This window comes from Taudactylus pleione, unplaced genomic scaffold, assembly GCF_031769625.1.
Source record: "Taudactylus pleione unplaced genomic scaffold, aTauple2 ptg000102l, whole genome shotgun sequence".
Taxonomy (NCBI): Eukaryota; Metazoa; Chordata; class Amphibia; order Anura; family Myobatrachidae; genus Taudactylus; species Taudactylus pleione.
Genome location: NW_028284504.1, coordinates 109,206 through 125,460, shown reverse-complemented (window position 1 = coordinate 125,460; position 16,255 = coordinate 109,206). Strand labels below are relative to the sequence as shown.

The 16,255-nt window shown below is 46.2% G+C and overlaps 1 protein-coding gene across 1 annotated transcript in view; it reads left to right on the top strand.

Moving 5' to 3' along the window:
- The window catches only part of LSM12 (LSM12 homolog), a 35,036-nt gene extending 19,709 nt beyond the window's left edge, over positions 1–15,327 (top strand). The window contains exons 3-5 of the mRNA XM_088470722.1: positions 5,707–5,816; positions 14,213–14,339; positions 14,585–15,327. Of these exons, the coding sequence (XP_088326848.1) occupies positions 5,707–5,816; positions 14,213–14,339; positions 14,585–14,677 (330 nt within the window). The 3' untranslated portion in view covers positions 14,678–15,327. The remainder of the gene's footprint in view (positions 1–5,706; positions 5,817–14,212; positions 14,340–14,584) is intronic.
- The last annotated feature ends 928 nt before the right edge of the window (positions 15,328–16,255 follow it).

Sequence of the window (16,255 nt, the reverse complement as noted above, 5' to 3'; positions counted from 1 at the left end):
TTATCTAGGCAAGTCTACCATAACTTTAATTTTCTGCTTGCAGCCTCCTGAAGTGTCTAAATTCGGTCTATTTGGGTGCTACATGCACAAAGAAACTGACACGAGAATATTGCCTAGTCAGGTCAGACGGATGATCGGGCGCGCACAAACAATTGAATTCCCTCCCAGTAAGCATTAGGATGTCTAGCTATTCTAATGGCAAGATCTCCCCCCATTTTGGCACTAATAAAAACAGGATCGCCCTTATTTGATGCTGCAATAGGTTGTCTATTTTTCAAAATGGTATGCCTTGTTGGTCTTTCATATTATTCTTTAAACATTTTCTACTTTGCATTCAAAGAACATACAAAAAAAACTTTCTGTTCAACTGCAGATTTGTTTTCTCCCTAAAAACTTCTATGTAAAATACAGCTTTTTGCTGTTTTGGAAAGGTGGATTAATGCCAAAGTGTTTCCTGATGCTGGTTAGAAAAAAAGCAACTCATCATTGCTTTTTGTGCCCTTTTTCCTTGCTTTTCATAGCAAGAAAAAGACAAAGAGCACTTTGGCCTTTTTGTGTAGATTCTTTGTTGTGTGAGGAGAAATTAGCAAAACTGTGTTTTTTCTGGAAATCTAAAGATTAAAAAAAAAACAGCTGTACATTTGTGTAGGTACTGCATAAAGTCTTTAACAAGCATTTGGGTTGTTTTAAAACAGGGATGGGGAACCTCCTTCCCTTTATAAGGCCCTCTGTATCATTTGGTCTGGCCCTCAGAGCTTTTTTCTGCTAGCCTCATTTGGATAGTAGGGTGCCTAGAATGGCATACTGCAGCCAGTATCTATGCAGGAGTGCTACCTGGAGCGTCCTCGGGGTGCTTCTGACTGTCACACCGCTGCCCTTACAGCTCCCCGAAACATCCTCAGGATGCTCCGGGCATTGCTGTAATCACCGGCGATTGTGGCCCCGCCACATGTGACATCACAAAGAGAGGGCATGGCCTAAACCAGGCCCGCAAATGTTATATATCAAAATGGCCCTGTGCAGAAAAAAGGTTCCCCACCCCTGTTGTACCCACATTATGAAGGCTGCAGCCTGCCCTGGCTCACTGTGTTCTAGCAATAGCTATCATATTCTATCTGCATGTTGTGGCAGGACCATCGCTTGACAGTTAAAGAACAGCTACACTCATAATGGTATTTTTTTCTTTAACAAGTTTGCCTAGGGTAGAAATCCAGTGGGCTTCCTTCACCACTTGTGCAGGTGCAAATGTCTTCTAAGGACTGGAGAAGCAGATCTGTTAGGTAGACTTTGTCAACGGTTGTTCGTGGCTGTTGCATCGTAGTACTTCATATGCTGATTTTAGAGACTCAGTCTCACACAGACAACTGTCTCATATCAAATCAACACAGTCTCCTGGACCACATCGCATTGCGATTTGGTGCCGGCCGTGGTTTTTTTTTTTTTTTCTCTGCATCTAACAAACTCATGGGACCAGGCGCACTGAGGGGAGCGGTTTGTTGCGACTGCAGCAGACCTGTGCAAGGACACAACTGTATCTGTGTCTTACTCTTTACACACACCAGTTATTCATCCAAATGAACCGTTAACCTAATGGAGGCACAGAACAAGAAGTATTGTCAGTGCTTAGCCCCAATACAAAGCTGGGTGTATGTAGCTGAGTGAAAGTATGAGTAATTAGAATATTGATCAAAAGCTTTAAGTTTGTAGGCCACATCACTGCTTCCTCATTTCTGCAAGTCCTACATGATCATATTTGCTTAAAACACTATTGAATTACAGTAAAATGCTCTCTCCTCATATTCAGAGGTTCACATATAGGGCCATATTCAATTAGGTGTGAAAAGTCAGTTTCTGCAGAAAAGTATCGCCGGTGACGACATTTCACCCCGTAGTCAATTCCAAAGACCGCTGTTGTGAAAAGTCAATGCATTGGAATAGGCAATAAAGATTCGCCCATGAAAGCTGTCGAAAAAAAGTGCAGAATTGGGGTTTTGGGGTGCAAACTTGCAGGAACCACCCTGCACCCTTGGGACAGCTCCCCAAAGGTAAACTGTCAAAAGTCTAAAAAATACATAAGAACACCCCAAAAAATGACTTTGAAAAAGGGGGCAAAAAAGTACAAAGTTGGGTGATAAACTTAATAACTAGCGAAATAGACTCCAGGGGGGTCCCTAAGTATGCCCTAGGTCCTTTTTTAAAATTGCAGGTGCTTGCGGCAGGTGGATTTTTAACGTTTTTTTTTAAACTTCACTTTAGCAACTTTAAAATATGCTTGCACCCATTTTCGTGTACCCCAAATTTGCTGTGACTAATTTTCTACAAAAAAACCCTTAAATGCTATTCTTAAACACTTTTACAAAGATGCTAATTAGCAGCTATTGAGATCATTTAAGTACCCCAAATACCTTCAGCAGGCCAATTCGGGGGTATCTATAGTGATCCCACAAAGTCAGTGCAACTTTTGGGGGGGTCTCAGGCTGATTTCCCCAAATCTGACAGGACTTTTTGGCAGATCCGAATTTGCCAGGTCCCGTTTTCGACGATTTCTAATTGAATACGGGGACGAGCACGATACTTTTCCGCATGGAAAACCAACAATGTCAGCAAAGTCCGGCATGCGAGAAGTACGGGACTTTTCGCACCTAATTGAATATGCCCGAAAGACTTGGTATGACTTGCCACAGCCATATAGGCCTTTTGTAAAGGCCTCAAAAATAGAAGCCAGGACAACATTTTGAATAATAAACAAACATAACAAAAATGCCAGCACTTGGATATAGTATCAGCTGCACAGCAATAATACCATATGTAAATAACAGAACAGGTAATATCAGCGCTAATCTATACTGCAAAACTGTATCTAGCAAAGGGAAAACGAGGAAATGGTTCATATTTTGCTCAAAAGATTTAAGCTTATTGGGGGGGTATCCAATTTGTTGCAGTAAATTACCTCGCCCGGGGCTATCCAATTAGCCCCGAAGTTGGCCTGATTCACCATCTGCCCTCAAACATTTTCTCCACCTCTCAACCCAAGCTGTGAATCCACTTTGGAAAAATTCCAGTGGTTGGTGTTTTGACCCAGGTACGTATGACGTTTTTAACAACCTCTGTCATCAAAATGTTGACCACGGTAACAGTTTTTGAGAGGGCCAAACAGATGGAAGTCAGAAGGGGCCAAATCAGGACTGTATGGCATTATTGCCCACCCCATTTTGGCAATGGCCGCAGATGTTGCCATCAAAGTGTGAGGTCTGGCATTGTCGTGGTGTAAGATGACATTTGACAGTGAAATTGTTGACCTTTTTTTGCGGATGGCTTCTTAAGTGTAATAATGTATCGATCACGATTGATTGGTTTTGTTCCAAGTAATCAATGAGAATAACACCCCTGCAATCCCAGAAGAATGTGGCCATGACTTTGTTTACGGATCGCTGTGATTTAAACTTTTTTGGCCTAGGTGAACTTTGGTGTTTCCATTGCTTTGAATGGACCTTTGTTTCTGGGTCATAAAGAAATACACAGGTCTCATCTCCTGTAATGACATTTTCCAAAAACGTCTCAGGTTTGGCTTCAAAGTGGGTCAAAGGTCATTGCACACTTCCACCCTCTGGGCCTTATGATCCCTGGTTAATTGCTTTGGAACCCATTTAGCACACACTTTACGATATCCCAAATCATTGATTAGTGTTTTTACAGTGCCATGGCTACATTCCAGTTCATCACTGATATCTCTGGTCACACAATGGTCTTTCTGAATCATGGCATCGACTTTGTGTCAGTTCTCTGCTGTCACTGCAGTTGATGGTCTGCCACCACGAGGTTTGTCGCACACGGACTATTCTCCCAATTGAAAACTCTTCATCCACATTCTGACATTGCTATAGTCAATTGTACGCTCACCATATACTTTATTTCTGTAGCACTGCAGCCTTCTTTTTGCCGAAATTCAATGACTGCTCTTTGTTTCATCTTGGATCCATGATATTTCTTGGACTACCTAAACAAAACTACATATATAGTTAGCAGACATATTAAACTGCAAATTGAAAAAGTTTCAAATAAATGTTGCATATTATTTGAGTTATGAGCATTTAGGCATTACTTTTTGAACAACCCTCGTATTTATTCATAAACCAATACCAAACGGGCGTTTGGTTAGAATATAATGTATCTCTATTTTCCAACTTCAATGACAAAATCTGTCCTGAAATGGTATCCTCTTCCTCAGCCAACAACCTTAAAGTACTCTTTCTATTTTACTACCTCTCATTTTGCTCCTATGTCCTCACAAATCAATTGTTTTGTCTCCTGTGCTCATCCCAACCTTGACTAAAATCTATAATCTTCCTTTTCTCACCATCTTTTCTGTCCAGCAGTATTCACACACAGTGATTAGCTGCTACATGCAGCCTTTTTCAAAAGATTGTTTTACTTTTTTTGGCATTTGTTGTGAGTGGAGCTGTAACTGGTACTCCTGCTCACATCCTCTCCCTCTACTCCTAAGCATTCAGTGGAGGCTGTGAGGGAAGCGGTGTAGCCCCTAGAGAAATGGCTGAATGGAGCCTATGGTCTCTGTATTGGAGGAAGGGATATCTCAGGAAATTGGCTTTTCTAAGGGATGATGCAACTTTAATGGTGTTTTTCCACGTTATCATTTAATGTTTTTAATTGTTAAAGTAGGATTTATGGTTTTTTATTTGTTTAAAGACTCATTTGCCCTTTCTTTCTATGGTTATAATGGTAAAAGACGAAGGAGGTTATCCTACTAAACACATGAAGGTACAGGATGTGTCCTCATACACCTAGCGTCTCAGATGCTCAGAGTAGTACCGTATTTTTTCGTTAAGTTACCTTTTATTCGCATTACAGAAGCAGCGAAACACCACTTGGTGTACTATAGATGCTGGGCTGTGACTTTAACTGCACAGGAATTCGTTTTTAAAATGTACAAAGTCAGATGAAGCACAACGGAACATGATTTGAAATAAAGCTGCGTCAGAGCCCTTCTTACACTGATTGATATTGATTGATAGATATATCTCTCAATTATAATATAAAATTTCTACTCTATGGCACAACAAATTGATCAATGCAAGCTAGTAATGTAGTGCCGCTCCTAGCTTGTTTATGTAAATAAGATGCACGTTTTGCATGAGACAGATGCTCCGAGTGGCCGTGTGTCAGGACCTGGAGCACTAAGTGGGGCTATCTGTAGCAAACCTCTCTAAGGGAGATATTTAACAAATCTTGGAGAGAGAGAAACAACTGATTGGAGTACTAGTACCTAAGCAAGCCATAGTTGTAGCCACTCCAGCCGAAAGAATAGAAGTAGCCTGAGACAGATGTGATCAAACACCTTTTTTTTTTTTTTTTTTTTTTTTTTTTTTTTTTGCTTTTCCAGTTTTGTGCAAACCCTTTTAATTGATCCATGACCTAGAAACGTCTTTGCTGTAACCTAGTTGGGACCATTGGCGTTGTCTGCTGCAAATTTTAGTAGTATGTCTCTTATGAATACCTAGACCATATTTCCTTTACATTTTAGCAGGTTTGTCTTTAGCCTTTATATGTTAATGTATGTAACACAATCCAGACAGTCTGCACTGTTCTCATTTTTGGTGGAGCCCTACATATATAGAATGTCTGCTTGTTGTGTAAAGACTGCTGCAACATTCCCATAGATAATGTGCACACCATTTCTATCTGCAGCTGGCAAGCAGAGCTCGATTGGAGAAGGAGGAGAAGATGAGCCAGGCTTATGCCATTAGTGCTGGAGTTTCTGTGGATGGACAACAGCTATTCCAAACCATACATAAAACGTAAGTCCTACTCGCACAACTTGTCCTGCTCTGCATTACATACATGCATACATACAGCGGGTAAAATAAGTATTGAACACCAACATTTTTCTCAGTAAATATTTCTACTTCAGGGTCCATAGGGTATCCACAGGATACCTTGGGGTATAGGTGTGACGTCAGTCGCAGGGCACCAAAGAGTTAAGCTTTCAGCCTCCCAGGATGCACTAGGTCCCCCTCCTATACCCCGCCCCCGGGCCAAGGCACCTCAGTTTAGTTTGGTGCCCGGCCGGAGTCGGGTGCACCTGTTGGAGTGGGGGCTAGAAGAGCCCCTGAAGCTTATTCTTCATGCAGCTGTGGCTGCACATCTGGATGAACAGAATGGACAGTCAGTCCTGACGTCCATGCTGTCTTCCCTACACCCCGCCGGTACCAGAACGCTGGTACTGATACGGGGATGCTGGTGGGCGTCTGGGGTCACAGCTAGCGGTGACCCCAGATGCTCCGGACCATGGCCGGATTCAAGGGGGACAGAGGTAAGCAGCGGGGTCCCGCGGTGGGTCCCCGCTGATCACATGGTCCTAAGTCCCCAGGCAGGGGGCTCCCTGGGGACTGGCTGCAGCGTGGAGCCAGGCGACCAACCTGCGCTTCCACTACCCCCTGGGACAGCGGACCGCAGCAGAGCGGTAGCGCTGCGGCGTCCCAGGGGTTAAATGCATGCCAGGGGAGCGCGCCTTCCCTGTCTTACAGCCGGCGCCTCCCCCGCTGCACACAGCCCTCTCTGCATGCTGCCGACTGGTCCTGTGGCAGCGCTCCTCCCCCAGGCCAGCCTCCTCTCTGCTCCTCGGCGGCCATCTTCTCCAGAACGCATGGTGAACGCTGCTGGAAGCGCTGGACGGAAGCATCGTGGTCTGGGTCCCCCCGCATACCTCTCCTCCGCTGTGGTCAGGTCTGTGTATGCAGCCCTGTGTCTGTGTAGTTGAGTGATCAGCGCTGTTAGTGCAGGAATTGTATGTGACTGTGCTAGCGCTGCTGCCTGTAACTTTTCTTCTCTACACTGTCAGCTTTATTACTGTCCCTGTTCTTCTGCTAAAGCCCTTGCGGTGCGGTGCTGCAGGGTGGTCTCTCGCCTATTTAATACTTAATTGGTGAGAGAGGTCACATACGTGGTGCCATCATGTCTGAAAGTGATTTTCCCCTCCGGCTACAGTGTACCACGTGCAAAGTACCGTTAGCGGAGGGGGAGGGTAGCGCGGAGGGCCTTTGCCGGCAGTGTTTGTCCATGGCGCGGCCTATTACGGTTACAGCACCGGTACAGGAGCCGCCCTGGGCTTGTTTCGCTCAGGCGTTAACAGCTTTAGTGGGCCAGTTAAATCCGCAGCCCGCGTTTACTCCGATGGGTTTGTCCCAGCAGTCTGTGGTGTCGTCACCCATGCAGGGGTTCCCACGACAATTGGTGGTACCCCACAGTCTCCCTATTTCCCCGCTCCCGGGTTCTCAGGAGCCAGCGTGGGTTAACTCCCTGACGAGTTCTGTACAGCACTTGTCGGATGTGTTGCAAGGGGAGTCTGTGATGCGGCCTCATAAAAGGCCGGTGGCGTCTCTGTCCGCTCCTTATGAGGATGACGAAGGGACGTCTGATGATGGGGAGATTCTTGATCCTTACGATCAGGAACCTCTCCATACTAAGGACGCTGATGCTAAGTCCAAAGTATATATTCCTGGACTTATTCGGGCGGTCCGCACAGCCTTGGTGATTGAGGACGAAGTTCCCCCAGCGGCTAAATCTAAGTATGCCTTTTTCAAAGATGTGAAGGGCGATGCCACAGTCTTTCCTCTTTCGGGTCAGTTGGTGGACCATTTAGAGGAGGCGTGGAAACAACCTGGCAAAAGATACCAGCCGCAGAGACGCCTGGCGGTGGCTTATCCGTTCGCGGATAATTATTTTGCTAAGTGGGAATCCCCTCCACAGGTGGATTCTCACGTGACCCGTCTTGTCCGTAGTGCCACATTGCCGATGCCATCCATGTCCTCCCTTAAGGATGCTACGGACCGCAAGGTAGAAATCTGCCTGAAGTCCGCTTATTCCCTTGCAGGGGGGGGCAGCACGGCCGGCTATGGCCATTTGCTGGGTTGCCAGAGCGATGGAGCGCTGGGCGGATTCATTAGAGGCTTCTTTTGAATCCGACTGTCCGGCCGATCAGGCGGAGTTGATTGGCAATCTCCGTGATTCGGCCACCTACATCAACGAGGCGGCTCTAGACATTAGTACTCTGGTGTCTAGAATTTCTTCAGCAGCGGTAACTGCTCGTCGCACCTTGTGGCTGCGATCCTGGAAGGCGGACGCAGATTCCAAGAAAGGTCTGGAAGCGTTGCCGTTTACCGGAGAAGTTCTCTTCGGTCCGGATCTGGATAAGATTGTGGCCACGCTGGCGGCAGCCAAATCTGCTTGTCTCCCGTCGGCCGCTGCTCCTTCTGGTTCGGGACCATCGTCCTTTCGGTCATCTAGGGCCCAGGGCAGGCCCAAACCACAGTCGTTTCCTCGACAGGCTGGCCCTAAGAAATCGGTCAAGCCCCGGAAGCAGGCATGGAGTACCAGACGTCCGGCCCCCAAGCCAGATGACAAGCCTGCGGCCTGACGGTCCGAGGCCGCCTGCTACAGTTCGCCCAGTGTTGGTCGACCACTACGACAGACACTTGGGTTCTGGAGGTGGTTTCCCACGGATACGCCCTCTCCTTCCGGCACAGGCTCGCTTCTTCACCACGGGTCTCCCATCAGACCGGAACAAGGCTATGGAGCTGCGGAAGGTATTGCACACTATGCTCCAGGCTGGAGTTATAGTGGCTGTTCCATTCTCCCAGAGGGGCCAGGGTTTCTATTCAAATCTATTTTTGGTACAGAAACCCAATGGGTCATATCGTCCGATTCTCAACCTCAAAGCACTCAACAAGTCTTTGCGGGTCCCGAAGTTTCGGATGGAGACCCTACGGTCCATCATTCTGGCGCTGGAACCTGGGGACTACTTGGTGTCATTGGACATACAGGACGCTTACCTGCATGTCCCTATTCTTTGGCGCCATCAACAGTTCCTCAGGTTTGCAATCCGCAGCGACCACTTCCAGTTTCGGGCGTTACCTTTTGGCCTGGCAACAGCACCACGTGTTTTCACCAAGGTGATGGCGGTCATGGCGGCTTCTCTGCGGCTGCAGGGAGTCCGCATGTTGCCGTATTTGGACGACCTGTTATTGGTGGCAGGATCTCCAGAGCTCCTGTTACGCCACTTGGACCTGACCATTGCACTGCTGCAACGGCACGGCTGGCTAATCAACTGGCAGAAGTCCACTCTAATCCCGTCTCGGAGGATTCTGCATCTTGGAGCCTTATTGGACTCGGGACAGCAAAGGATCTTCGTGACGGAGGACAAGATCTCTGCTTTACAGTCAAGGGTGCGCAGTTGCCTGCACAACCGCCGGGTGTCCTTACACTCGGCGATGAGGTTACTGGGCTCCATGGTGTCGGTGTTCGACATGGTGGAATACGCCCAGTTTCACTCCAGACCTCTGCAGCACCTGATCCTGTCCAAGTGGAACGGGCTGACTCAGTCTTTGAAGTCCCAGACGATTGTGCTCACCCAGGAGGTTCGCCTGTCCCTTGCGTGGTGGTTACAGACGACCCACCTCAACAAGGGACGTCTGTTCTGGGTTCCAAATTGGGTCCTGTTGACAACGGACGCCAGTCTTCGGGGCTGGGGAGCAGTTTCGGGTCCACACTTGTTCCAGGGCAGGTGGACGCCGACAGAAGCGGAGCTTCCAATAAATATCTTGGAACTCCGTGCGGTCTTCAATGCTCTCCAGCAGGCACAGCGGTTTCTCCAGGGTCGCCCGGTGCAGGTCCAGTCGGACAACGCTACCACCGTGGCCTACATAAACAGGCAAGGAGGAACTCGCAGTCGGGCGGCTCTCGTAGAGGTCTCTCGGATCCTGGTTTGGGCGGAGCGCAATCTTCCGGCCATATCAGCGGTCTTCATCCCGGGAGTGCTAAATTGGGAGGCGGACTTTCTAAGTCGCCAGGACGTTCATCCGGGGGAATGGTCCCTGCACCCGGACGTTTTTCAACTACTGGTGGACAGGTGGGGTCTTCCAGAAATCGACCTCATGGCGTCCCGGCACAACAACAAGTTGCCGGTGTACGGGTCTCGCACAAGAGACGAAGGGGCGTCTCTGGTGGATGCTCTGTCCGTCCGGTGGACGTTCCGGTTCGCATACCTGTTCCCTCCGGTCTCCCTTCTTCCACGGGTAATCCGGAAATTCAAACAGGAAGGAGGGACGCTCCTGTTGATAGCTCCCGCGTGGCCCAGACGGCACTGGTTCTCAGACCTTCAGGGTCTGTCTGTGGACATTCCTCTGCGGTTGCCGCTACGACCGGACCTTCTGTCTCAGGGTCCTTGCCTTCACCCGGACCTGACTCTGCTGTCTTTGACGGCGTGGCTGTTGAGACGGCCATGCTGAGGTCCCGGGGGTTTTCCAGCTCTGTGGTGCGTACCATGTTACGAGCTCGGAAACCGTCTTCCGCGAGGATATACCATCGCGTGTGGCATACGTTCTTCCAGTGGTGTCGACCGAGAGGTTATGCACCGCGGGAGTTTCGTCTGTCTCGGATTCTCGCCTTCCTGCAAGCGGGACTAGATCATGGGCTTCGCCTTGCTTCTTTGAAGGTACAGGTTTCGGCCCTATCTGTCTGGTTTCACCGTAGGATTGCTACAATCCCGGATGTGCGCACCTTTATGCAAGGTGTTCTCCGCATTCAGCCGCCCTTTGTTCCACCTGTGGCGCCTTGGGATTTGGCTGTGGTCCTGAGGGCTCTCCAAGGACCGCCGTTTGAACCACTGGGCTCAGTGGATCTTAAATGGCTAACAGCTAAGACTGTTTTCCTTCTGGCCATTGCTTCGGCCAGACGTGTTTCTGAGTTAGGGGCTCTTTCTTGTAGACCCCCTTTCTTGGTTTTTTATGGGAACAGGGCAGTGCTCCGCACTCGGCCCGAGTTTCTTCCCAAAGTTGTTTCCCAGTTTCATGTTAATGAGGAAATAGTTGTTCCGGCCTTTAACTCACCGGGTCTTTCCGTGGGTGAGGCCTCTTTGGATGTTGTGCGGGCCTTAAGGACTTATGTTGACCGCACTTCTTCGTTTAGGAAGTCGGACGCTTTGTTTGTCCTCTATGGCTTCCGTAAAAAGGGTTGGCCTGCTTCAAAGCAAACTTTGGCAGCCTGGATCCGTATGGCTATTTCTGAAGCTTATCTTCATGAAGGCCTACCGGTCCCTCCTTCTCTGAAGGCTCATTCCACTAGGTCTGTGGGTCCTTCGTGGGCAGCTCGACGTGGTGCCTCGGCAGTTCAGATCTGCAAGGCTGCTACGTGGTCTTCTGTCCATACCTTTGTGAGGTATTACAGGTTTGACACCTTCGCCTCTCAGGATGCTTCCTTCGGGCGGCGGATTCTCCTTTCTGCACAGGAGCGTCCCCACCCTTAAAGGATACTGCTTTGGGACATCCCCAAGGTATCCTGTGGATACCCTATGGACCCTGAAGTAGAAAATATGAGATATGGTAAGAACTTACCCTTGTTATCTCTATTTCTACGAAGTCCATAGGGTTCCACAGGACTCCCGCCCTGTCGCACCTGTGCTGCAGATAGGCTTTGCTCTGGTCACCGGTTTTCCGTCTCCCTCTGGTGAGAATGTGATTCTTGTATGTGTCCAGATCTTTTTTCTCTCTCTTCCTTCTCCTCCTCCGGCCTATGGCTTGGTAACTAACTGAGGTGCCTTGGCCCGGGGGCGGGGTATAGGAGGGGGACCTAGTGCATCCTGGGAGGCTGAAAGCTTAACTCTTTGGTGCCCTGCGACTGACGTCACACCTATACCCCAAGGTATCCTGTGGAACCCTATGGACTTCGTAGAAATAGAGATAACAAGGGTAAGTTCTTACCATATCTCATATTATTTGTAATAGGACTGTTGTAATGAAATTTTCACCAAATGTCAGCAACAACCCATGCAATCCACATATGCAAAGAAGTCAAACCATAGATGTTCATAAATTACGTTGTGTAATCAAGTGAAATGACACAAAGAAAAAGTATTGGACACGCTTACTGAAATGTATTTAATACTTCGTACAAAAGCCTCTGTCGGTAATGACAGCTTCAAGACTCCTCCTGTATAGAGAAACTATTCGTATGCATTGCTCAGGTGTGATTTTGGCCCATTCTTCCACGCAAATGGTCTTCAAATCTTGACGGTTCCGTGGGCATCTTTCCTTAATTCTTTCCATAGATTTTCAATTGGGTTCAAGGCAGGTGATTAGCTGGGCCATTCTAGCAGCTTTATTTTCATTATCTGAAATCAATTGAGTGTTCTTGGCTGTGTTTGGGATCATTGTCTTGCTGAAATGTCCACCCTCGTTTCATCTTCAGCATCCTGGTAGATGGCGGCAGATCTTTATCAAGAATGTCTCTGTACATTTTTGCATTTATTCTTCCTTCAATCATATGAAGTATGCCAGTAACGTATGCTGGAAAACCGCTCCACACCATGATGTTCCCACCTCCAAGCTTCACTGTTGGTATGGTGTTTTTGGGGTGAAGCGCAGTGCCATTTCTCATCCAAACATGGTGTGTATTATGGCATCCAAAGAGTTCAAGTTTTGTCTAATCTGACCAGACAATATTCTCCCAGTATTTCACAGGCTTGTCCAAATGTTGTGCAGCAAAGTTTAAATGAGCTTCAACCTGCTTTTTCTTCAGCAATGTGTGGTGAGCGTGCATACAGGCCATGGCGGTTGAGTGCATTACTTATTGTTTTCTTTGACACAATTGTACCTGATAATTCCAGGTCTTTCTGAAGCTCTCCACAAGTGGTCCTTGGCTCTTGGACAACTCTTCTGATCATTCTTTCTGTCAGAAATCTTGCGAGGAGCACTTGGTCGTGACAGATTTAAGATGAAATGATCTTTCCACTTCTGGATTATGGACCCAACTCACTGGACCATTCAGAAGTTTAGAAATCGTTCAGTAACCAATGTCATTAGTATGTTTTGCAACAATAAGGTTGTGAAGGTCTTGAGAAAGCTCTTTGCTTTTACCCATCATGAGGTTTCTTGTCTGACACCTTGATAATGAGACACCTTTTTATAGGTCATCAGTTGGAACTGAACCAGCTTATATTAATTTGCACTGACAAGGGGCAAGATTGCTTTCTAATTGCTGATAGATTTAAGCTGATGTCATGGCTTTCCATGCCTCCCTTTCTTCATGCATTCAATAATTTTTCCCTGTGTCATTTCACATGATTACACACAACTTAATTTATGGACCTCTATGGCTTGATTTCTTAGCATGTGTGGAATGCATGGGTTATTTACTGAGAAATGTTAGTGTCAATACTTACCCTGTGTATGTATGTATATATATGTGTGTGTGTATATTTGTTTTTACACACACTGTACTCCTTGTGACCAATGACTGACTAGAATGATTGTTGGTGCCAGACAGTGTAGTTTTAGCATCTGAAACTGCTAATCTCCCATGAATTTTACACACGGCAGTTTCAAGCGTCTACGGGGAATAATGCCCCAAACATCCAGTGAGAGGCAGTCCTGTGTGTAACACCTAAGTCTGACTAGACTGGTTTAGGTTGTCGGGAAGACGACAATAACTGAAATAAGTGTTACTACAGTTGTATACAGAAGAGCATCTCTGAATGCACAATTCAGTTGAACATTTGACTGGCCTGTTTCTTGTTTTATGTTGCAACATGCAAATTGTAGGAACCCGAATTTGTTGTCAATAGCGTGAATCCATGGTTCAATCCTTCTTTGTGTTAGTGGTTTAGACTGGTGTAATTGTGTTGGATGTTTTCTTGGCAAACATTAGGACTCTAAATGCCTATTTGTTCGTTGTTTAAATGCCACAGCCTACCCTAGCATTGTGTGGCCATGTGCTTCCCTTTAGGGCCACACAGCCTACCCATATTATTGCTACTTCCAGCCAGATAACATGCCTCTTGTCACGAAGCACATGTCCTTTCAAGATGGTACCATGAACATGACAATGAGCTCCAGAGTCACTAGATCTCAATTCAATAGAACACCATGTGATGGAATGGGAGATTTGCAGCATGAATGTGCAGCTGAGGAATCTGTAGCAACTGCATTATGCGATCTTGTCAACATGGACCTGAATCTCTAAGGAATGTGTTCAGCACCGTTTTGACTTCATGCAAGGGGTCCTTACCAGTACTAGAAAGGTGTACCTAATAAAGTAGCCACTGAGCGTGTGTATTTATCAGTGATGTCAACTGGCCATGATGTGTGTATCTGTGGTCTTATTCACTAATGGTCCATGTCACTATGTATTCTCTCCTCAGGATAAAGGACTGTAAATGGCAAGAGAAAAACATAATAGTTATGGAGGAAGTAGTTATCTTGCCCCCGTACCAGGTTGAAAATTGCAAAGGAAAAGAGGGCAGTGCACTAAGCCATGTTCGGAAAATAGTGAGTGCTGCATTTTATTCTCTCAAATTCCCTTTGAAATTTGTATTAACTTTGTATTTCTACTACTTCTACTAAGTATAATATAGGTCCTTCTTAATCACTGGTACCATCCCCCCCCCCCCCCCTTCCTTAAGCAGAGTTTTGAATCTCTCGGTAAATTAGCTTGTGTGCGCACTTTATATAAGAATGTAGATGGTCTTTAGTATTTTGCAAACATTTTGTATTCAATTAGTTTCTCTTTCTAGGTTGAGAAACACTTTAGAGATGTGGAAAGTCAGAAGGGGGTGCAGAGAAACCCAATCCAGCCAACACAGAAAGAGACCAGCACGTCCTCCTGAGCCCTCTGATACGTCAGCCGAGCTGCCCCCTAGCTGTGCTCTTTTCCCTGCTGTGGTGGGAATCCTGTGAAGAGCTAGAGCGGAGGGGGGTAGATGACATAGGCATGGGGCAAGCAGGGGGGTCAATTGGGGTGGGAATGGGTAGCTTTTATTTCCGGACTAGTCTCTCTCAACCCTTTCTGACAGGGCCACTTTTCATCCCTGGTAATCTCCTGAATGGGTTGAGGAGATGCTGAACAATAGAAGATCCCATGGGCTCCATATTCTAAAACATTTTTTCTTTAATTTTTATTTTTTTTTGCTCATTTCTACCCCCCCCCCCGCTCTCCCCAATCCCACTCCTTTGGCTACAGTTCATAACTTTTCCTGGCATTGCATTTCTTCCTCAACAAGGTTTTTTCTTTTTTATGTCTTCCCTTTCATTTCTCATTCTTTATTTGTGTAAAAGTTATGTTTCTTATCTGTTGTTGCTGGAGGAAATCTTCAACCATTTCTCAGCCAACGGGCCAAGGCAGTGCTTGGCATGCCTCCCTCTGGCCGTGAAGGGGTTATAAATTTGCCTGAAAAAGGAGAACAAAACAAACTTTAAAAAAAACAACAAAAAAACATAAAAAAACAAAAAAAAAATAAAACCGAAAAACAAAAGTAAACGTTGTTTGTGAGACTCTTAATTGTATTTGAGTTCTATACAATGTGAAGCAATCTGTAATATAAGATACCACACTCCTGACCAGAATAACCTTTGGAAATTCTGAATAAAAGCGCGCACCTTTTTTTTTTTTTTTTTTTTTGGTAACTTGAATTGGAAGTGAGGATATTATTTTCTACATTGATAAAGAGCAGAGTTGCCCTATATCTATAAACTGATCAGCCATAACATTAAGGGCTATTTCACACGCAACTGTTTAATCCGTCCGGCAAAAAAACACCTTTTTTTTTTTTTTTTTTACCGTTGTTCTTCAGCGGAAGTTACAAATGCATTAGAACTTCCACACTGCAAGGTCGCCATTTTACAGCCGTGGTAACCACTGACTAGGACGGTTGCCGCACACTGTTTCAGTTTTAAAGATTGAAACACAGTAAATTCATTACACACAACACACTAAACCATTGTGTGAGAAGCGCTTAAATCCACCTGCCTTATATTGTGTAGATGCCCTCATGCTGCCAAAACAGCTCTGACCATCAAGGCATTGACTCAAAGATGAAAAAGATTGTCTGGGAACACAACTGTGGTGAAAGAGTGTAGGGAGAGGGGCTTTAGGAAACTATTCTGGTCTATCCCAGACCCCAAAAGAACACAAAGGGCACTGATGTGTGGATGAACACGGGAGATTAGTGGGTGCCGAATTCTATATTATTTCATACCCTCATGGTACATGTGGTGGGTCCGCTCATATCCCATTAAATACAACTGTAAATGGGATACAGAAGCAACCTATGCCCTTACCTTTTAAGTGAGTGGTATCTTCTACCTGATTTATTATCCACTGAGTGCTATGATTTATTTCTATCCATCTTTGCTGAAAAACATTGATTTATTACTCTAATACATTACCTTTATATATTTGGGTAACT